Source organism: Carassius auratus, chromosome 7, assembly GCF_003368295.1.
Source record: "Carassius auratus strain Wakin chromosome 7, ASM336829v1, whole genome shotgun sequence".
NCBI classification, from domain to species: Eukaryota; Metazoa; Chordata; class Actinopteri; order Cypriniformes; family Cyprinidae; genus Carassius; species Carassius auratus.
In genome coordinates this window covers 27836499-27860782 of record NC_039249.1, presented here as the reverse complement: position 1 = coordinate 27860782, position 24284 = coordinate 27836499, and the positions used below count along the sequence as shown (strand labels likewise).

The 24284-nt window shown below is 34.9% G+C and overlaps 1 protein-coding gene across 4 annotated transcripts in view; it reads left to right on the top strand.

The window, feature by feature from the left end:
• The first annotated feature begins 5017 nt into the window (after positions 1-5017).
• Positions 5018-24284, top strand: part of lrp4 (low density lipoprotein receptor-related protein 4) — an 81507-nt gene continuing 62240 nt past the window's right edge. The window contains exon 1 of one of the 4 annotated variants that reach the window (XM_026268286.1): positions 5018-5431. In XM_026268286.1, the coding sequence (XP_026124071.1) occupies positions 5374-5431 (58 nt within the window). In that variant the 5' untranslated portion in view covers positions 5018-5373. The remainder of the gene's footprint in view (positions 5432-24284) is intronic. The other 3 variants (XM_026268285.1, XM_026268283.1, XM_026268284.1) reach the window with 3 other exon arrangements.

Sequence of the window (24284 nt, the reverse complement as noted above, 5' to 3'; positions counted from 1 at the left end):
TACAGAAAGTGCACATGGCTCAGAGCATTTCATAATAGTATACCAGGTATGAGGTATGAAAGATCCTTGTTATCAGCCAGCCTAAACCCCGAAGACCACCTAAGACCCTAAAACAAATCAATCCAGTTCCTAGAGAAAGAGGTTCTGTGACATGCATCTTCCTCTCCAGCCCACTAGAGGGAGCCCTCGCCTCAATATTACTTCAGTGCACCTCCATCAGTTTGTTTTTACAGCACTTTATATTTCAAGGGGTTGTTCCAGAAAACAGGTTGTGGGACATAAATTGGCATATTAACGGATAATCTCACATTTTGGCTCCAAAACCTGAGGCAACTTTCACGGTAGTAGCAATAGCAACTTATTCTCTGAGCAAAAAAGGTTAAATGGTTAATTAGCTAACTTAAAAAATGCTTTAAGACATATGCATGGATATTTCTTTCTAAATGACACAAAATGACTATCATAATAATAATAATAAAAAATTCACGCTTGCTTAAGTCCAGAAATTGACTGATGTCTAAACCAACTCCTCAAGGTCTTCAGACTCTGGAAACTTGATCTGGTTGGAGCTGGTTTGAGCAGAGGATGCTGTCATGTCCCAGATGGAAATCAATTCATGAATAATGCGAACATGTCCTTGTGTGTCCTTCTTTCTAATCACTCCGACAAACCGTCCCTATATGCCACTTTCAGTTTGTTTTCAAATGAGAACTAACATAAAATACTAGTCTCCATTAAACCATACATATGTGTGTATGGCATTATTTTAAAATGTGACACGTGCATATCTGTTATGGTCTAAAAAGTAGTATTTTTGTGTTTCATCGTGACCCAGTTGAGCTTTTCTTTGACCATGCAGGTAATTCTCCCACCAGCAATTTGTTGAACACAAAAGAAGATATTGTGAAGATTGTTGGTTCCCATTGACTCCCATAGTATGGAAAAATAATGCTATTGAAGTCAATGGACTGGTAGCAACTGCTACTAACATTCTTCAAAAACTCTTCTCTTGTGTTCAGCAGAAGAAAGAAATTGAACAATCTAAGGGTGAGTAAATTATCCTTCTTCGGTGACCTGTGCCTTTAATATGGGCTGCGGTTGGGTTCAGGGTTAATACAAGTTGTTAGTAAATACATGTAGAACTGCACTGTAAAAAACAATGCTACCAAAGTGTTTTAAACATTGTGTCAGCACACCTTCATAGAGAAACAGATGGTGCTGCAGCAGTGTTCAATATTCATCCTGTGAGTGTTATTCAAGTCTTTGTAAAGTAGTGGCTTGTCCTTGATAAAAACAGTTTAACAGATGGCCTCTGAATATGCAGTTCCTTCAAAAAGCCTTGCAGACATCACACGACAGACTGTGTTCAATTTTAACCGAGCAAAACTTTTGATTAACATCAGTCCAGAAACAGAGTAAGTAAAACTTTTAAAAAATTAGAAACCTTTTGCTCAACATATGAGCAGATCCATGTTTTTTGGGCAATTCCCGGTTGCTTGATCTTCAAAACTCGTACCAGCGAACCAAACCCAGGTCTGTTTAGAGGATAAGTTCCCCCAGAAATAAAAATGAACTCGACCTCAGACCATTCAAGAAGTAGATAAGTTTGTTTCTTCATTTTTTTGTGGATTTCTGCACACCGCCATTACTCTCCCAAAATAATAAATATCACAACAAATTAAGAAACTTAGTACAGAGTAAGTTTAAGGAATAATGAAACCGTACTCACATTCGCCATTCAAGATATAGATGTTTTTTAGAACAGATTTGGAGAAATTTAGCATTACATTATTAGCAATGGGTGCCGTCAGAGTGATTCGCCTAACAGCTGATAAAAACCATCACAGTAATCCACATTACTCCAGTCTATCAATGTCCTGAGAAGAAAAAAGATGCGTGTTAGTAAGAGAAATGTGTTGCTTCAAACCAAAATATGAGTCCTCTTTCCATAATATTTGCTTTCTCAAGTGAAAAGGTCATCTGATCTGAATTAGGAGAGAAATCTGCACAGATCAAGCAACGTTTACAAGAGAAAACAGCTCTAAACAAATGTGTGGGTGGATTCTGATGTGAGAGACAACAGGAGATAGACTTTTTCACGGGAGGAAGTGTTATTATGGATTTTGGCCAGAGTTAAAACACCTAAATATTTCTTACAAACACAGCTCTTCACTTCACAAGACATTAACTGATGGACTGGAGTGCTGTGGATTACTTGTGGATTATTGTGATGTTTTTATCAGCTGTTTGGACTCTCATTCTGACGGCACACATTCACTGCAGAGCATCCGTTGGTGAGCAAGTGATGCAATGCTACATTTCTCCAAATCTGGTGAAGAAACAAACTCATCTACATCTTTGTGAGTAAATTTTCAGCAACTTTACATTTCTGGGTGAACTATTACTTTAAATCCCAAGGGCAAAATGCTGCTGCAGCAAATTCAAGGTGGTACTCTGGTTGATATTACAATATTACAATATTAAATAAATGCATTAAGTTGACTCTCGCTACACAGTTTATTAATAAGAGCCGATGGCATGAAATATTTTATTTGCTGTTGTAATAAACAGAAGAGTTAAAGTCCAGATTTAGCAGAGAACACATTTGCAGACAGTATGTCCATCTGAATTTCTGTTGAGTTTGTAATGAGAAGATCCTCCCCCAGATGGGGATGACATGAAAGGAAAAGACATTTTGCATAAACACAGGAAAAAAGATGTTGTTATTGACGTTATGAAACCAAAGCGCAACCAAAGGTGTAGTTTTGTGTTGGTCATTGTCCTCAGACAACAAGGAGAAAAATATCACCAAAAAATGACCTCAACATTGATTTTTTTTTATATTAGATACTAGGAAAACAAGGTAGTTTAGTAACTAATGAAGATCATAAGCAGTAAGCATAGCAGGATTATTACAGTTAACTCAAACTAAGAGAGACTAAAAACTCTCTCTCTCTCTCTCTCTCTCTCTCTCTCTCTCTCTCTCTCTCACACACACACACACAAAACAAATATTTTACTTTAAATAAAAAAGGTTAACTGAAATAATACAAAACAAACTTTAAACCTGAGCTGAAATAAAAACAAATACACACTATATAGACAATAAAAAATATATATAAAAAATTTATAAAAATACAACAAAATGACTAATACTTGAACTAAAATTGAAAAGAACATTGAAATCTAAAAATAAAAATTATTTCAAAATATTATTAAACACTATAATACTATTTTGAAAAATGGCATATAAAAAAGTGGTACAGAAGCCAGTTCAGAAGACTTTAGTTCATCTTATGCCTAATCCACGCCTTCAGAAAAATCATGATCACTTTATATGATGAACAGATGTATTATAAGGTTTTTATTCACCTTGACCAATGCACATACAAGTCAAATCAATGCAAAAGCTCTGTTGTCCTGCTTGAAATCTCTTGATCTGCTGAGCAACAAAACCAAGCTCAGTAATATGATTAGCACTGTAAAGGCACTGACTTGTCTTTTGGCAACCATGCATTTGTAGAAAAAGGCCAGAAAATGTAAAAGATTAACAGAGCGTACTATGTTGTGAATGTAGATACAGACATCTATGTTCATAAGATAAAAAAGACAACATCTTGCCAAGATTTTCAGGCCAGGGAAACTGTCCAGTGCAGAATCTGAGTCTGTATTTTGTATCCAAGACATTTACTTGAGACCTGTCAGAAATTAGCAGGAAAAAAAAAAATATATAGAAGATATTTGGAAGAAAGTTGGTAACCAAACAGTTGACTGTAGTCTTTGACTTATAGAAACAAAATACTATGGAAGTCATTAAGTCAATGGCTCCCATCAGATTATTTTCATTTTGGGTGAACTATCCGTTAAGACATTGGCCCTCACCTGGAGGTAAAAAAAAAGAAAAAAAAAGAAAAGGGAAACAGGTTGGAAAAGATGGCATCTTAATAACAGTATGTATTTACTGCTGAATGCTAAGAAATGACTTTCATACAGGATTATAATTAGTGTAAATATAACTCTCCCTCATTGGATTTTTGTGTGTTTCTTAACACAGAAGTGCACTTTGTAATAATGTCAAATCAGATGTTTAACTTTTTTTAAACTCTAGTGTGTTATTTGATATCACATTTGAAGCTTATATATTTTAAATGTACTACATTGCAGATTTATCATTAGCAAATGTGCAAATACAAATTTATCAAAATATGTGACAAACAAGTTTCAATAGAAATTGCATTATCTTTAGTTTACCATAAATTCTTGACGGTACATTCAGCAGTACACTTGACCCTGGAGCACAAAAACAGTCTTAAGTCGCAAGGGTATATTTGTAGCAATAGCCAACGATAACATCGTATGGGTAGAAATTATACTTTTTTCTTTTACACCAAAAATCATTAGGATATTAAGTAATGATCATGTCCCGTGAAGATATTTTGTCAATTTCCTACCGTAAATATATAAAAAACGTAATTTTTGATTAGTAATATGCATTGAACTTCATTTGGACAACTTTAAAGCTGATTTTCTCTGTATTTAGATTATTGTTTTCAGATTTTCATATAGTTGATTCTCAGTCAAATGTTGTTCTATACCATACATCAAAGAAAAGCTTATTTATTCAGATGGTTATTCAAATTGACCATATGACTGTTTTATTTTTAGGTCCATGGACACCATTACATGAATCATTTGTGGTTATATCTTGTATTTTAGTAGTTGTAAACCTATACTACCATCCAGTAAATATTCTGGGCAGGCAAAGTGTGGTTTACTGAAGCCGAAAGTTAAAGGCGTCAGGGTAAGTTCAGTCAACTGGTCTATTGACGTCTCCTTATTTGACTTGGATTGCCTCACTTGTGTTTAGAAGGGACGCTGTAGTCTCCCGTTCGAAAAGGGTCCAAAGAACTTCAATGTTTTGGTGGCGAGGCACAAACTGCGCGCATTTCCAAAACAGTCCTCTAATACATTGGACTTCCAGAGCGGCAGAAACCTCGAGTGCGAACTTGGCCAAGTTTCTTACTAGTGACGGGCGATTTTTAATTTGTCCCCTAGGTTTCCCTCTAGAGATCCTACACTGGAATGGGAACTACCCCCGAAACACACATGGTACATCCCAATGCACCTTTTGATCATTCCAGCAGAAGCGACGGGCTGACTGTGTGTGTGTTGAACAACATTTCGAGGTTTCTGCTGGAGTTGCGCTGTCCTGATTTGAGCCGTGTCTGTAGTTCAACTCATCCTGTGTCTGAACGGGGTCACGCATGCCTTAAACAATGGGTTTTAAAGAGTTATTAATCTAACTCCGTTCATCTGAAGTGTGCTGGTACTTCAAAGAGAAACACAGAATAAAGCGCGAGAGGATTCTTCACGATGAGGCTCACCGCGGTGCTTTGTGGCAGTCTTCTAACTTTCATGCTCCTCGTCGAAGGTAAGTGTTCTGGAGCTCTTTGATTCGGCTTTGAGAAACAAACACATGGGTGCTTGTAAATCCAGTTTGAAAATATCGAAGCGTGTGATCTTTAAAGAGTTACAGAAGACTCTTACACAAACACTGAACAAACCAAAACAGCGATTCGTGATACATCCAAAGCGCGTTTAAACAGAAAACCGCTTTCAGATATGAAACTGATACTGCTATCTAGTTGCAGATGCATATAAATAGTATTTGATCCAACGCGCGTAGAAATTCCCTCTTTTTTGAAACCAACTTGGTGCCTTTGGTTTGCGTGCACGTTTCTACAATATAAAGCATCAGGTAGGCTGTCTTTTCAGTAGCACTGTCTTTTATAAAAGACCAAATCGCCTCTTGGTTGTAAGTCAGCAGTGTCCGCTCACTGTATTCGCAACATGTTGGAACAGCCGCTGCCGCACGCGCGCAGGAATGTCGCGACTTCAAAAGCGCGGCGTCGGCCTGAAGAAAGAAACGCACGGACGCCGCTCTGACACAATTACACGCGTAACACGAGTGTTGCATCGGTGGAAATGTCGTGTACTAGATGGCTGGGCCTGTAAATGTCAACTAGATGTCTTCCCTTGTATATCAGGGAACAAAAGACCCTTGGAGCGATTGCAGAAAGCGTGCGTCAGTGCAGTTCTGTGAGTTTCATGATTCATTGTATGCTTTCCAAACATTTCCAGCGCTTACATAACACTAATTATATGCATCTATGTTAGCCATGCCTTACACTATTCACATCGTACGGTCAAACCGTTCAAATTCAAATGTCACAGCTTGAAGTCATGTTCTACAATATAGGGATCTAAACTTTGACACACTATGTTTCCCAGGGTTTGGAAAACACTAATGCAATTTGATTGAGTTTTGCATTGAACGAGATTCCAGAAGGCATGCTCAGGTGTAGCTCTGTGAATTTCATGATTCATTGTATGCAAACAATTGCAGCGCTTGCATAACAATAATTATATGTGTCTGTTAGCCTTGCCTTATGTGTTATATTCACATCATAATGACAAATCACTCTAATGTTTCGCTAGAGCTTGATGTCATGTTCAGCTACACCTCATTCAGGTCATTCTGCATGTGAATGAAACCGCATTGAGGTTCACACACTTAAACATTTCGATCATGTTTTATGAGATTCAACTTTTTTTTAGGTTTGTCAGGACATTTCAGCTATTTTGTTAATGTTCGTCACATGGACATTATTTGTTTTTGTTTTCTTTGGAGGTTTTTCTTTGTTTGCAAGACAATGCAGAAGACTTGACCTGATGCTACTTGATTGAGTTTCATACAGAGACTCATTTCTGACCATTTAGGAAACAAACGTCAAGATTAATGTTCCGCAAATCTGCATTGTGTACTTTTAAACTTGTTGCTGTACAGAATCGGTTTTACAACTTTTGTCATTAATGTTACAGGATTATAAATTGTGCGTCATCCCTTGGTCTAGATTTTCTGAGATGCTGAAACCCATAACAGGATGATTTGTTGCTTCCTTGATGCTTGTTTTTATAGTCACTAGCATCCATATAGCTTTATCAATGTCCTGCTTAGAAGTGTGTAGGCTTTTTATAAAGTGTGTGAAAATGTGTGGCAGTGTCTTGAATTTCTCACAACCCCTATGGGCATTCGATCTAATGTCATGATCCCATTCAGCTGCTCATAAGATGCATATATATGCTCCTAATTACTCTAGGAGGCTTGCCGTCAAACAGCCAAAGCAGAGCCAGGGTACATTTTCAATGATGCAATGAAGAGGTTTTTAATATTTGTAATAATTAATAGAAGATATTTTTTCCTAAATGCATGGAAATTTTGTTGTGCGTATAGTTTTTTAATATTATAATAGTCATAAAGAAGGGAAAAAACACTTAAAAATAACAACAAAAATTCAAAATAAATAAATAAATACATTTCAGACTGAATCAGACTTCAGCAACATATCAGGTGATTTGTAAACATTTACCTGTATAATAGCTTTTTTTTCCCATTTCTTCTACAGAATGTAATTTAAGTAATAAGTGATTCATAAGAATTCAAATCTGAAGAAAATGCTGAGAGATCTTTGTTACTGTGGAATAATTTGTTGTAAAAATCCTTGTTATTTGGGAATAATGCGTGGAAATATAGGTATTACAATTGCAGATGCTGGAAAAGGGACGTAAAGCAGCATTTCTTGAGACCAAAGTTTTTAGTTGAAAAGACATTTTATTGTCTAAATGTTGGTACCTGTTTGATAATTTATACAATATAATTAAAATTTATGGAGCATTTTTCTGTTTGATTTGGTGGGTGTGAGTAATTGCAGAATAATCCTGTACCTCGAGGTAGGTGATATGATATCGAACGGTAGCATTCAACTAAGAAAATACGACAGAAATTAATAAAATAATCAAATGTAAAAAAAACTCACTGCATAAACCTCATTGCATGAATTAAATATAAATGACTCCTTATTAGAGCTACAAATGTTATTCAGTCAATTACAGTAATTGATTTTTCTTTTCCTTTAGTTGTTTGATTAACATTAACACTTGCTCTGATCGGTAAAGGGGCAGAGATTTCAGACCTCTGTTTATTAAGGAGATCTGTCACAAAACTCATCATCCGCGCCAAAGTTTTTTGAGCAACCCGCCCGCCATCCGCTGATTGTTTTGCGGTCTATTCTTTGCTGATGCGAGCCGAAAAAAAAAAAAAAAAAAACATTGTCTGTTCTGGAAAGGATGCAGCGAAAATATTTAATGCTAGAGTATGAGGCATAGGCCTACGCTGAGTTTCATTTACAATGAGATGCGCTCTAGTTCACAGTGCAGTGCAAGTGAACGCGGAGCGCTGGTGCTTCCATGTCACGGTTATCATTGTCTGCTATATTTGCTATTTTAGTGACACGGTTTTGGCGGTTATAAAGTTCTAATGATGGTGTTCAACTATAACCGCCGGTCTCACGGTTATATACTAACCGTCACACCCCTAACTGGAAGCGCAGAAACTAACCTGTGACATGATGAGAGATGCAGTCGATGCGCGAAGGATTGAATGCAAAGCTGTCAGATAACCTCATGTCTCATTTACCGATGAAAAAACATTACAGTACAAAGCACGTTACAATAAATCTGTCTTTCATTCTCACTGGAACGCACTGATGACGTATCATGTATCAGGTATCCAAATATGTTTGACTGGCAGGCAGGACAGTCTATCATAATGTTCAGACCAACATTTTATGGTCCTATGCCTTCCACAGATTATAGAAATACATATAAGTTTAGACCACTTAACTTAGTGATTGCTATCGGGATGTGAAGTAACTTTCTTCATTCTCTATATCAGAGTGTCACACAGTGTAGAAACCATGAACAAAAAATGGTGCACTTTTTCTTGCAAATGTACTTTTAAATCCAACAACAAATGACACTTCTAACAGGATTATCGGTTATTTTAGAGTACCTGCATTATCTTAACGTGCGTGCTGTACATGAACTGTGTTACTGTGTCATATTAGGTGTACTGAAAAGATTTAGGCTAGTGTGTATGTTTTTTTTTTTTTTTTTTTTTTTTTTCAAGAAGATTACTATTTAAAGAAATGCCTGTTTTAGTGCAGTGGTTAATTTGTCAAGTGAGTAGACCATTTCAGTGCATGAGTGTTTATACTATAGGTGCACTGGGGTTACGTGCATATTGGACCACGAGTGAACCTGGGCTAAAGTGGACAAAAAGTTAATTTCGGTTCACGCTAACACTTGATCTCTGCCGCTTAGCCCAATTATTTTTCGGAGAGAGGAATTGGCGTTGTGCTATTTTCAACTTGTGAGTAGGCATTTTATTTTGTTGTGCAGTGGTTAATTGCATTTAAGAGGATTTTCAATCTGCATGTCATCACTAAAGTACATTGATACCATGATTAAGATGAGACATGCATGATTTTACTCAACTTAGGCTCAGTGGAGAAAATCGCCAGGGTTGACATTTCTGCAAATTGACATTAAATTACCGTTTTCGTGATATTTTCAAAGTAAAATGTCTAGGGAGTGGCATAAAAACGTGTTTATAAACAGATGCAGAAACATTTTATGTTGGCTATTGCTCATATCATGACATTCGGCAAAAAAAAAATCATTTGCTGAGACAACCGTGCTATTTTTGCTGCCTTGGGGAAGTAATTGATCTTATTTACTGAGTGTTATGACTTGTGTTTTACAGTACTCCTATCCGATCACTTCACATCACAAGTGCAATGTTGTATCGGGTGCGCTACTGAGCAAGTTTACAATATCAGAAAAGCCACACATATGGAACTGGTTATGTGGTGCAAACTTCAATAAGTGTTTATTAATTGACTTTTAGTGATATCCATATGGTCAAAGAGAAAAATAAAGGTAAAAAGATCATTCAGACATGAAAATGTGTGTAATTTAAGTTAGTATGCAGCATTAGTATGTGCATCATGTAGGTGTTTAGTGTTCGTTATTGGCAAATTACCCTTTTAATTGCTATCTGTTGTATTCATTAGTGTGTTCACAATGGCTGGCATTCCTAGTGTTTAAAGAAACCATTCTGAATCCAGAACAGCTATAGAATGAAGCAGTAAGTAATTTTATTTACTGGGTGCATTGTGTCTAATGAACTCTCACTACTCTTTTTCCCAGGCTGTCTGTGTCTTTCTTTCGCTCTGTCAAAGGCTTTCTGTGTCCTTGGCCTAGAAATCTTTCACTCATCCATGTCACGTTCTGTGGTCCCTCGTTTTTCTAAAACCCTTCTCCAACCCCCAACACACACACACACATACACACACACAGAAATACATTCACACCACTATGTCTGCATACCCTCATCCATCCAAGAGGCCTCAGCAACAGGCTCTATTAAAGGGACAATATGGGTTTCTAATAGAAATAGTCCAACAACACAAGGCTTTAAGTAGCAATATGCAAGTTAAAAGCTCCACTCACTAATGAAGTCAGAGAACTTAAGTGGTCCTTTAGTTTAGGGACAAAATGTCCAAACAAGCCAGCCTCTCTGCTTAGAAGTATAGGATGTAGCCTATGCAAACAATAGCTTTTGACTCTGTGTAGTGTGTGTGTGTGTGTGTGTGTGTTTCTTCTCTTGCAGTCAACAAGGAGGCAGTTGGAAAAGTGTTTGTCAAACAAAAACAAAAAACTCACCCAGAAGCTGCTAAGAAATTTTTGAAATATTTACAAAGATATGGAAAGTAACATTGAATTAAATGTGAAATTTTATAGTAGAAACTAGAAAGCAGACAAAAACTGAAGTAGAAAGCTGAAGTAGAAAATAGACAGAAAAAGTAGAAAAACTGAAATAGAGTATTATTGTAAAACATACTCCTATAATCTTTGTTTTATTTTAATTAATTTTTAATTTAGGACCTTAATTAGGGGAATAATGTTTATCGTAACACTTTACGGTAAAATTTGTTTGTAGCTACTGCATTCGTTAACACTGACTAGCAATGAACAATTTGTTTTTTAAAATTAATTGCTGAAATTGTTAGCATTAAATAATGCATAAAATGAACAAATACAGCATTATTATTACCCTGTTACCTGTCTGTTTTTGTGCATTTTATTTTCAAACAGCTGCATTAATTACTTTCTCCCAAGCTTTTGACATTCAAATAGTTATTTTTTTACAATGGATATGTTTTGAAGCATGATATAATGTGTGAGTTTTGAAAAAGTGCTCTACCGGGTGCGCTACCGAGCAAGTTTACTGCATCAACAAATGGAGGTGGTTTTGATGTAATGTACTGTGATGTAAACATCAAAATATTTTAGTTTTCAAACCATGCACTATGGTATTGTGCAAGAGAAAATAAACCATGAGAAAATGAGTCTTTTGTTAATCAATAATCTGCCACTAATCATAATTTGTGTAAAAAGGAATGCAATTTTTGTTCATTTCATCTGGAAACTGTAGTGAATTGTACTGTATGTGTAGGTGAGTTTAGGTAGAGGCACGTTTTCTAGTGTTGACATTTTGGGTTAAAAACTTCTGGGCATGAATGCTACTAAACAAAACATTTCAGCATATCATTTCATGAAGTGTTTTTAGTATCCCTTTTTAATGACCTTCTTTACAGCTGTTTTTAAGATTTGTCTTGAGTCACTCAATCATAAGTAGAAAACTCTAAATTCGGGCCCAGAATGTGATCCAGTTTCTCAAACCACATTTCAGAGGTAGTCAGAAACACTCATATGTGGTGTAAGTGCTCTGAAGCGTCCTGACAGCACTGAAGAACCGCCTACTCACCTGTCAATCAACCGCCGAGCGAAAACAAGAGCTTTTAACGGTGACTGTTTTGTTTCCCTTTGATCTCTTTTTCTTCTGAAGGGCCAGAAGTAGTTGAATATCATTCATGTTCAGAGAGATTAATGCTACATTTGATGAGTTTGGAAATTGTGGTTACCACGCAAAGTGAGTTCAAGTGGTTTTAGTTGGAATCAAACAGAGAAGTTGGCCAATTTCATATTTCTTTCTCTTTCTTTTACTTCCCAACAAGGACAGCCCCATTTTTTTGAGCTAGTAAGACAAAAACAAGAGGAAAAACAGTGCAACTTATACACATTATCTTTGCTGCCAGAAAATGATGGAAAATGTTTTTTTTTTTGTCAGTTTGTTTGACAAGAAGTACAATTTTAGACTTTCTACATCAGTATTACACATTTAGTCATGTTTAATGTTACCATTTTTATGCAGTGCCATTTCTATGTAATTAGGTCAGCTTGACAAAGCTGTATATATTGAAATCCTATTCTTTTCCTTCTGAGAATAAGTTTCCCCTCCTAAAGTTTTCAAGCTACAACCACAAAACTCTGGTCAAACCTTTAGACCGAACTTCCTTGGGTGGCTGTATATTTCTAACTGATCTGATGTATTGTTTTTTGTAAACTGAGTGATCAAAACTACAGAATAATTCCCTAAAGCTTTCATTGAGGGGGGTCAAAACTTTTACACTATTGCACTGTTCAAATACCCACACATGAGGTCTTTGCCCTTGACTACTTACAACATATTTCCTGTATTTGGCCCAAGTGTTCAAATGTTCAAATAAACTTGCCCAAGAAATTAATGAAAGAACATAATTTACAGAAAGTAACCCACCAAATTGACTACTGATTTGAGAGTGATACCAACCACAGCTGATTTTTACCTGCATTTGGCAGGTGTTTATTTCAAACTTCTAATTAAGTGATTTATGTTATACAAAATATCACCAAAAGCAACACTAAATATGCAATATTGAAGTATTTCACTTGTGTTGGAAAGTTTTTCCGTGACCTCTCGCGAGATCTCGGCAGAAAGTCTCACGATTGATGCATGATGGGATACACTAAGCCTTGAATAGTGATCTGGTAGTCCCATATTTAAATCATGCTATTAGCATATCAAAACATGCTAGCAGCATATTAAAACATGCTAGCACATTGTTAAAATGTGAGAAAAGTATAAGAACTGTGTAGCATCATGCTAATTTATGCAACAGCATGTTAAATCAAGTTAGCAACTTGCTTTAACATTTTAGCAATGCGTTAGAACAAGTCAATAGCATTTTATGGACTCGGAGTACAATCTTCAAACCTCAAGCTTTACACTTATTTCGAACTTTCAAATAAAGTTTTGCCAAGCCAACACTAAAGTTTGTTTACAAACATTCTCCTCTGGCTATTTCTGAAATTCACAATGATGTGTGTTTCAAGTTTTATTTGCTAATCTTCAGTACACACAATGTGCACTAACTGAACTGAATTGAAGCACTAATTATGGCACTATCATATTCTGTAGGGCTGGTTTACGGCTGAATTGCATCTTGCAACATCAACACTGGAATTGAGTTTCCATAATCATCATAATAATAAGAATAATAATAATAATGTGATTGCTATTTTCCTGTTTATCTCAATAAAAATGCTTTGGCACAATCTGTATTGTATGACGCGCTGTATAAATAAAGATGATTTGACTGATGATTTTCATTTTGACTGTGCTTCAAAATTAGCTTTCCACCAATTTGTTATTTTGTCACTTTTTTTCACTGTCTTGTTCCAGCTCTGTAGCTTTTCTTCCAGGTAGCAGAGCCTAAAGACCGTGAAAAACCATGGCAACAGTCTATTCTATGCCATTTTGCAGCAGGATTTCCAGTCTGCTCGGTAGTTTCTTTACTGGCACCGACTGCACAAAAAAGAAGGTGTCAGAAGCACAATGTATTTATTAAAATTAAATTAAAGCTGCTGTTGGTGTCTTCATGCTTTTTGTGGCTGCCTCTACTAATCATGAGCTATTTTTTGAGCTTGTCACTGTGTAAATGTAATAATCTTAAATTATGGGATGATTATTGCTGTGGTTGCTTAGCAACGGGCATATGAGATTTAGAAATATGAAATCTCAGGCTACAAACCCATTTAAGTCATGGCCTTAAAAAAATTCACTATGTTCTTGAGAGGAGCAACATTGCACTAAAGATTCATGATTTTTAACTAATTTCTATTGAGTGTAATGGATTAATAGGTCATTACTGTAATGGAATTGCTTAATACTTTAAAATTTTACTCTTTATTACTCTGTAATTTAATTAGTTACTTCTGATGTAATTATAGAGTACTAAACAATTCTATATAAAACAATAGTGGATTAAACATCGAAACATAACATCTAAAAACTTAAGCTCAAGAATAATTTATGCAATTTTATTTGAAAGAATTAAAAGAGTAGTTTCATGTCTGTTTTGAATTCAATTGGTTGAGGTTAATATGGCATTTATTAAGTAATTAGTAATAATTCATACTTTTTCATACTCCAGTTATACTGTTGAAGATGTGATTAATTAGTAGGATAATTAATTATGTTTTTAAAGTAACTGCATTGGAATGGTGCTAAAAATTCAGATTTGCATCACAGGAATAATTTACACTTAAAAATATATTCAACTGGAAAATAGTTATTTCAAATTGTAATAAAATTTCACAATATTACTGTTTTTACTGCATTTTTGATCAAATAAATACAGCCTTTGTGACTTAATTAAAAACATTTAAAAGTCATGTCATTTGAATGCTCTTGATTCTTTGCTGATTTCATTTTGGTCTTTCCTTTACAGTGCCAAACATTTCTTATATTAAAGTTCTTCAGATTAGTTGGAAATAATACAAAGATTACTAGAGATACTTTACAAGAAAATACTAAGATTTCACTTTTAATTTGGTGTGTTACTTGTCATTTCTTCGTAATGATTTATTAAATCACTAGCAATTTCTGAATGTTATTTTTTCCTATACGTCTTCAGTGTACAGTAGTAACAAACTTTGCAAACTGTAATGAGTTAATAGAGAACAGACCCTGGCTCTTCCAAACAAGCGGTACGCATGGTATGACGATACTACTTGGCATGGTGATCCTTCAGCTGCTGTATTACTGTGAGACTAAATGAAGGTGTCGTGCCACCTCTGGTCTCCAGTGTCGGGATACTGTAGGTCTCCTGCAGGTTTCACAGTGATTCATGGGGGTTTGGGCTGGAATGCTGTGAATGTGCCAGTGTTCCTCAGCCAGTCTGATACTTAAGCCTTCAGTTACAGTCCTGACAGGTGCCGCGGCTTTAGAGCAGTGTGTGCACACTTTTATCTCTGCGGGTGTGTGTTTGACATGCACAAACCTTACTGTATATGCATCCGCGGACTCTGTCCTGTGTGTGTGTGAGAGACAGGTGCATGGCGCGGTCCAGTTGCTGGGCAGTCGTGGCAGCGGACAGAAAAAAATGGCTCATTTGGTGCCTGGCTTCATAGTCAATGGTCAGATATTTTCCATTGGCAGCTTGCCCTTACTTCCACCCACCCTCACTTTTTATGTGGTATTCTTTGAACTCTTCCCACACAGTCTGACATACAAAAAGAGGGTTATACTTTTATTTTTAATTATTCTAAAACCTGTTAGCGTTACTTTTCAGTTGCCATGGTATTTCTATTATTTTCTAGAATGTATCTCAATAGTGTATTTTTTTGGAATTCATATTGTGCAACACTTCCTCATCAGTTTTGGTGATGATAATTATAGGGTATGCTAAATTATCTTTAAAGCTTCAGTGCAAACTGAATGCAGTGTTGTCAGACATGTCATTGCATTATAATTGCATTCAATGTAAATAAATTATAGTTTTCATTTATATTAAATGCAGTTAGTTGAAATAAGTTAGTTGAGTGTTTTTTGACTCCAGGCACACTTAAGAGGCTTTTATTTCATTACCATTATACCATTACATTATCTGCAATAACATTCAATTGTGTGTGTGCATATACACACACACACACACACACACACTTAAGATTTTAAGAACTTTAGAAATGCACATCCAAAACCGCATGTTAAGTGATCTTTGAAGCTTAAGTGTGCAGTGTTTTCAGACATGTAATTGCATGTTAATTGCATTATATGAAAATGTATTATTGTTTACATTTATATTAAATGCAGTTAGTTGAACTTAAGAGTGCTTTTTGTGTCCAAGCACACTTAAGTGGCTTTTATTTCATTAATAGCCAATATTATCTGCAAGTACATTTAAACACCCACCCCCACACACATATTATTTGATTTGAAGTGCACAATCAAAATAGCATGTTAAGTGATCTTAAAAAGCTTAAGTGCAACTGAAAGGAATGCCTTTTCACATATAAATGCATCAAATGGAAATGTATTGTATTTTACATATGAATTGCATTTAGTTGAGATTTTTTGACTCTAAGTAAACTTGATTTGGCGTTAAGTCTCAACTTAAGTTGTTAATTAAGAATGTTAATTATAACTAAATTAAAATATTTTATATTTATATTACGTTTATTTACAATGCTTAAGAATTATTTTTGGATGCTTCAGTACAGAGTTGGGATTTTCTTTTAAATAGTTTATAATCTTCAAGTACAGCTTATTAAAAAATTATAGGGTAACATATTAATGATTTAACAATGTACACATTGGGTTTGGTTTAGGGTTAGTTGCTTGTAATTATGCACGTTTTAGTATTGTTAATATAATAAGCACATGTAACGCAACAAAGACACTAAAATAGTGTTTGAAGTACACTAGACGTTTACATTCAATACAGGATATGTTAAATGATCTTTCAACTTGCAGTATGGATGATTTTTGGATTAAATGTGATCAAAAATCTCATTTTGAGCAAGCATTAATCATCATTGTTACATATAAAGAGCCAAATCTTCTGTTTTGCAGCTTTAGATTATGTTTTTGAATGCCTCTTAAAAATGACTGATTCTTGGTTAAATTCTAACTGCATTTTATTTGATATACTTAACAAATCTTATCACACATAATTTGAATAGGATTTCAGAACATTTATAATTCTTAATAAATGTCTATAAGCACAGATGAACACTTGCATGAATATCTTCTGCTTAAATGCACCAGTGGAGATTAATTGAGTGCTGTTATAGATTATAATTGGTGAAATGAATAGTTCAGACCAGTAAAGTGCGGTTTTCAATACACAGCTACTGTTCTGTTGTTGATTTATAGTATATCATTTGGTTTTGATCAACATGATTGTGGTTCCTTTTATTTGCTTGCCTGACTGTGAATACTGAGAGTGCAGATGACAGTCGAGCAGAGAAAAGAGAACATGAAATGCATTCATTTGTGTCCTCACTTATTTAACTGGCTATTTTGCTTTAATAGTTTTTGTTGTTGTTTGGTTTGTTTAAACACACCAGAACAAAACAAGAAACCAGTTCACTATGGCTAATCAAACACACCAGCTCTACTTGTCTGTACAATTACTTGAAAAAGTTGCAACCATTGCTTTGAACTTTCTCTTTTCTCACAAAATTATAATACATTTTAATGGTTTGGAGTAAATCAAATATTGTTTTCACCATCCTCCTTTTATTTTATTTTAATGTATTTTATTTAATTTTTGTGACATGTAACAAAAGGGTGTGAGGAATGTATCAGTGTAAAAGTATTTATTTTCATCTAAATGCAATCAAGTAAAAGTCAATAAAAAACCTTATAAAAGCATCTGGAGAAATATTTAGGAGTAAAAATGCATAACTTTACATGGATACATTTTTCCAGATTCTTTTTTCTTTTATTTCTCAAAAACAAACAAAAAGAAATAAATAAATTGATAAGAATAAAAATAATAAGAAAGATTTAAACTACATGCAGGGTGATTATAACAATAACTGATTTGTTCAATTATTTCAATTTTATTATAATTTTGTTAGAAAGAAAATCGACACTATGGCAGAGGTTATAGTAAAATAATAATAATATATATATATTTTTTTTTTTTTTTTTTTTTTTTTTTTACTGAAGCATACATGTTTGTTGACCACTTTCTTGACTTTTGGATGAAAAAATAAATAATTTTGCATCTAAATGTTATGATCCTGAGTGAAGTAAATCCTTTGTTTAGTGTGTGCAGTATATTAAATGTGCTTTATTACTACACATCACTGGTGTATAAAGACAGAGTTTCTGTTAAATGTGGCATTATAGTTTTGGTACTGGACAACTATGATAAAGTAGACGTCTTTGTTTGAGAGCCTGTTTTGTGACTGTTTACCCATTAGGTTATTACCTTGTGAGCCGCTGCTAGAATGACTCTGCTAACAATGTTGAGCAGCAGCAGCAAGCGATGAATAGAGTGCAAATGAGGGCCTTGTGTCAGGAGTCACATGATTTTGTAGAATAGCGCTAAGATCAAACAAACCCTTTGGCTTCTCCACAGTGAATGCATTTATAGGACTAAGTTCCCAGCATGCAAGATAAGACTTAAAAAAAAAAAAAAGAAAAGAAAGAAGCCCTCAATAGTGATAATGGGTGGATTGCCTTTGGCTTCTGTCCAGAGTCCCATGACTTTTCAGTGTATTATTGCATTATTTCTCTAACTATCAAGACAGGGTTTTGTATTCGGATAAGTTGTTGGTTGATGGTCATTTCTGTTCAATAATGTTATCTCAAAATGATCTGTATGCAGTGTTGATTATTTGATGATATCCTATTGTGCAAAAAGAAGTGTTAAATTGTATTGAATGTGCACTTGTAGTGTACTTCAAAATGTAAAAGTGTGTGTGTGTGTGTGTGTGTGTGTGTGTGTGTGTGTATATATATATATATATATATATATATATATATATATATATATATATATATATATATATAAATATATAATATAATATACACATTTTTTTTATGTGTATATATATTTTTTTTTACAGTACCTAATGAAATAAAAGGCCACTTAAGTGTACTTAAAGTACACTTTCATGAATAGGTTGTCTTGGCACACTTAAATACACAAAAGAAAAATGCACTTTGTAATAGTCAAAATAAGTTATATTTCATGTACAGAAAAGTACACTTATTTTGATGTGTTGACTTACATACATAAATGCTTGTCAGTACATTCATTTCAAAGGCAGTAGAAGGGTTTATGAAATTGGTTATGAAGGTGTACAAGTCCAACTTTAAAATGGACTGAAATGTTTGTCTAATTGAATTTCAACACATTTAAAGTAAACTATAATACTTGTTTCATTTAATTGCAGTTAATATGCAATTGTCAGAAAACATTACGTTCAGAATTCTATTTTAAAGTATATTATTACTGTAATTAAAAAGTATGCTACAATGTACTTCTTCTTCCCAAGTATTGATACGTGGGTCAGAAGGCTTGTTTTCTCTTTGCTTTGTTTAAAGGGACTGTGTCACTGATGCTTTTCTCCCACTGGAAGTCAATCATTCACTAAAGTCATGTTCTTTAAATGGCTTTGGACATTTTTCAAAATGTGTCTCGGCATCCCGGCGGAGCTGTTTAAGTATGCCGCCATTACTCTGATAATTTTTTCATGAGCATGGCCGTGTCCAGACACGAGGATGCTGCGGATGACAGGACATCATGGCAGATCTGGGTCATGGTGCTTATCTGGCAGAATTTTAAATGCGGCTCCCTGCTGGAGGAAGAACTTATTTGTATGTGGACGAGACCTTTTGCTGCTCTGTCCTTTTCTGTATTCCAGTCAAATGAAGGTGGGGGATTAATGTAGTCAGTCTCACACATCAGCCTTTATATCCCGGTCAGTAGCCATCTGTTTCCATATGTCTGGAGCCATTTCTTAATGCGACCTCTGAACATGGGACACAGTCAATGAGGAAAGAAAACTCAGTGTAAAATCAACTCCAAACTTGCGAAAACTAAAGCTAATGTCAAAAGTTCAAAAAGTACTGTTGCTTCGATACTAAGTTGATATTGTGATGAAAAATGTATATATCTGCAATACTGGTAGTAGACAGGAGCATATCAGTATTAAATAATTCTCCAGTTCATTTACGTCATCACACAGTGGCATCACTTATATGTTACACTGTTATCCTGGCAGCTGAAAATACACTCTTAAACATAAATGCATATATATGGTTTATGAAATTTAATAATAATATTGTTTTATATTTTTTTAAAGCGCCTAATAAACGCCATGATGTCCAAAAGCAGATGTTTTACTTGTCTAAAGCATATCAAGAGGATAAAGTAGTCTTAGCTAACCTTTTTACAACCTTCATTCAAGTTTACAGTTTATTGAACTGGTGACGTGAAACTGTTGCAGCTTTTCACTGATTTTTGTTGTAAGATGTTAGCAAACTACTGTTGACTTGAGAAATACAAACTCTTATATTTCCATTATGTTTTATACTTTCAGCTGCTTAGCAACACTCCATGCAACTAAATGATTTGAGAATCCCTGCATTTGTCACCAGAGAGAAGTGTGCCATTTCCACAGAAGGACTGAGTTATGACATTTTGATTAAACATGAAAAGGTCAAAAATGAATGAAACATTAAATGAAGCATATTCACAGATGAATAATATTTATATGCAGTGTAACTAGTAAGAGTTTAACTTAGACTGTCATACAATACAAACTGCCATATAAATCATAATGTGTTATGATTTCCAGTTTGATGTCTGATTTTGATGGTTAAAAACTACAAATGTTATTGTAAAAGCCTGTACATTGTTCAACAGTAAATTTCTATATGGTGAAAAACTGATGGTACATTTCAAAATACTTTTAATTTGACAGTTTTTGGAAGTGGAAAAAGAGTTTACAATGAAAAAAAAACTAATGAACATTTGATGGTTTTTCACTGAAATTGTTTCTTCTAAATGTCGACCGATTAATCTGCACCGATAACCGATTTCTGAAACAATCAGTTAACGGCAAAAACGATTGGTCAGATGTTGTGCTATCTGAAAAATGTTGTATTTTTCACTGTTCAACATAATTTCAACATTTACTAATACGTTTTTACATTTTAAAGTTGTCCGTTAACATTAATATACTATGAACTAATATGACTAATCAAGGTATAATTATTATATTGATATTCAGATCAATACATTTTCATTGTTCAGTACTGTTTTTTTTATTATTGTAAGAAAGTTCAGCCCTATTTTACTTGAGCCCGTTTCACACTGCACGTCGGACCCGCAATATTCCCGTAACATTGCCTGGTCGCCTTCTGTGTGAAAGCAACCACGTCCCGGAATTGATTACCGAATTGAACCCGGGTCGGGGACCTAGTAACATTGCGGTAATCGATCCGGAACGAGCGCTGTGTGAACAAAAGCCCGATCTAATTCCGTATCGAAGTGATGACGCGCGTTATCGCGCGACTCTTTTACCGAATGTTGGAAAATCAACATTCGCGACGAAAACATATGTGCAAACTGTAATGAAGCAGAGATCAGTTAGTTCCTCACTTTCCGCGCTGACACCGAGATCGTTTGCTTGCTTCAGTGAAAGTATAACGTGCCTAGCGTTGTCAACTTGTACATTACACGTCACGCGCTGATGTCACGTGTCGTTACGGGATCTTTAAGGGTTGTGTGTGAAAGCACGCACATATACCGGGTCATCACTGGCAGTGTGAAAGTGCCAAATCTAGCGACCAGGGAACAATTACAGGAACACTTTACCCCTGCATTTGCCGGAATGGCAGTTTGAAAGGGGCTTTAGAGAGTTGTTGTTGTTTTTTCATGTAGTGTCCATTTAAAAAAATATCGGTTGCTTAATTGGTTATTGGACAGCGCGGTTCAACATTATCATTATCGGTAAAATCCACTATCGGTCAGCCATTTTTTCTGATTATGTAAATTAGGGTTTTATGTTACATCTTATGTTGTTGGATGAATGTTTTTGCATTTGCATTTTAGTGTGACCATGATGCATTATATATTGGTATTTTTTCTCAGCTTGTAGAAAAGCTACTTAATACATTTTAATCCATTTTGATCTCTTTACCACTTCTGTGTTTAAATTTGTTGTGAGTGCATTATACAGGCAAATATTTGAGTCATTTTGTAGATTTACATTGTTAATGAATATACTTTTTAACCATACATTTAAGTTCAATCCGTTAAACAAAAAAAAAATTATTATTATTATAATTTATTTTTTTTACTGTAAATTTCACTTATTTACTTTGTTTACAGTGCCACTTGGAGATGTTTATTGAACTGCCTGATTGTTGATGTGAAAATGTATTTAGCGATTCATATTCACAATGGAGATTTGATTTAAAAAAATTTGGGCAATACAAAAAAGTTTGGTTTGAATAGTCATTTTTTTTCTGTATGCTTGTCTTGGTATCTGTTATGACTTTCCCTCATCGCTGTCTTCTCATAAGGTTCACAGCAGCTGTTTGGAGAGTCTGGCCTAATGCATGTTCCTTGAACCATTGTCTGATCTTCAGCTCTCTTGGGGAACCCCTTCCCCCTTTTCTTTTCTCCGCTGACCCATCAGCTGTGCCCAGTCAATAGCCGTCAGTCCCTCGGGGACTCGCTTGAACTCGCTCTCTGTTTTAGCACGTCCTGTCTAAAGGACGCACGGCCTGTCTACTTTTGTTCTTCTGCAAATATGATCAGAGCTTTATTTCCTTTGCTCTTGTGTCTAGAGCAAATGACACATGCGCTGCTTGCAGGACTGTTGGTCTTTGACAGGTCTATCAATCAGAGGCCCCAAAAGCCTTCGCAAATACATCTTCCATTCTGCTGTTTTAAAGTGTTTCTCTGAGCCAGCAAGGGCCTTTTGTAGTTGTATGGCAGGTAGGGCTGCACGATAAATCACATGCAATATTTAATGCGCATCTTGTCAGTAAAGCCAGTTCTGTAATCCGTGGTAAATCTCCATCACCTGCGCGCTTTCACATGGAATTAGCATTTATCGTTCATCCCCTAATGGCAGGTGGAAGTCAGTAAAAAACTGACGTTTGTGTGCTATTTGAATACCGCACTTTCTCTACTTAGCTGCTTGCTGCACGCTGTTCAAAGTTAATTTATTACAGAGGCACTAACTTATTGTTTTGCTGATTGTGGAGATTATACCGACATCTCTTTGCATGCACTTTAAAAACTTTTTTTTTTTTTTGGTGAAGCTTTTTTTTTTTTTACACAAAAATAGTAGGTAGCCTAAATTTTTTTTACCATAAAATCAATGAGATATGCCTTTTATGAATTGAGAAAATGTTAAATAAAATATTAAGTGTCTGGAGAACTACACTAGTATGTTTTAAAAGAAAATGCTTCATTTAATTCATTGTGTTGCTTACTGAAAATAAATAGTATAATTTCTCCATCCTTAAATATTTCAGAATACACAGTATCAAGTTTATTTTAGCAATGCAATATGTAGTCAAGTACTAGTTTATTATCGTGTGTGTGTTTGTGTGTGGATATATAGATATTATTGTGACATTTACAAAGCCAATTAATTTTTTTTTATTGTATTTTTAGAGTATGCATGCAGAATCTCATGCAATCTTTCAGTTACAGCAGTGTTTTTGTAAAAAAAAAAAAAAGTTGGTTCTTGAGATAAATCCAGCTTTTTCAATCATATTTTCCAAAACACTTTCTGTAAGTTGTAAATGTTTAAATGGGGGGAAATGTGCATAAAAATGTATAAAGTCTGGACGCACAAACCCAAAATGTCTAATCTTCTAAATCTTTCATAGCAGTTTAATTCAAACGGACCTTATTATCCTCCTCCTGGGGACAGTTTATCTCTCTTGCCCCGCCACATTAGAGAGACACAGGAAGCAGGAGCTTGAGACGGATGGCTATAATAAGCTTGGCTTGACTCATGAGTTCACAAACACACTGAAAAAACCAATCGTATTCCTAACGGATTAGTTCAGCCGAAAATGAAAGTTGTATCCTTGTTATCACACTGTCTCCAAACCCATATGACATTCTGCTTCTGTGGACCACAAAAATTGAGTTTTTGGGTAATACTTTCCATTCTTTTCCATATCATGACAGCTAATGAGAACTGGAGCTGTCAAGCTTTAGAACAACTAAAATATCATGAAAGTTTCTTACAAAACTCATGAAGTGTATATACTCCAAGCCAAACAATAGATTTGTGTGAGGAACATAGACACAATTTGCTTAATTCTGAATTAAAATCTTAATTCTACTTGCAAATTAATGAGTGGTTACAAACTCTCTTTAATAATGTGACTATGAAATATGTTTACTAGTTGTTGAATGATTCATTTAGCCATTTTGTTCACATGCACTTATTCCTTTAGGAACAAAACCTTATTACCATGTTTACTAATTTACAAAAAGGTTATCTGCAGTTATGTACGGGTTTAGGATATATACTGATAAAAAAAACAAGTGGTTTTACAGAATAAATGAATTTAGCCTTGGAATTTATAATAAGTGGCACTATAATTTAGTTAGTTTTATACTTGTATTTTCTGTAATTTTTTCCTGTGGTATTGACTTGGT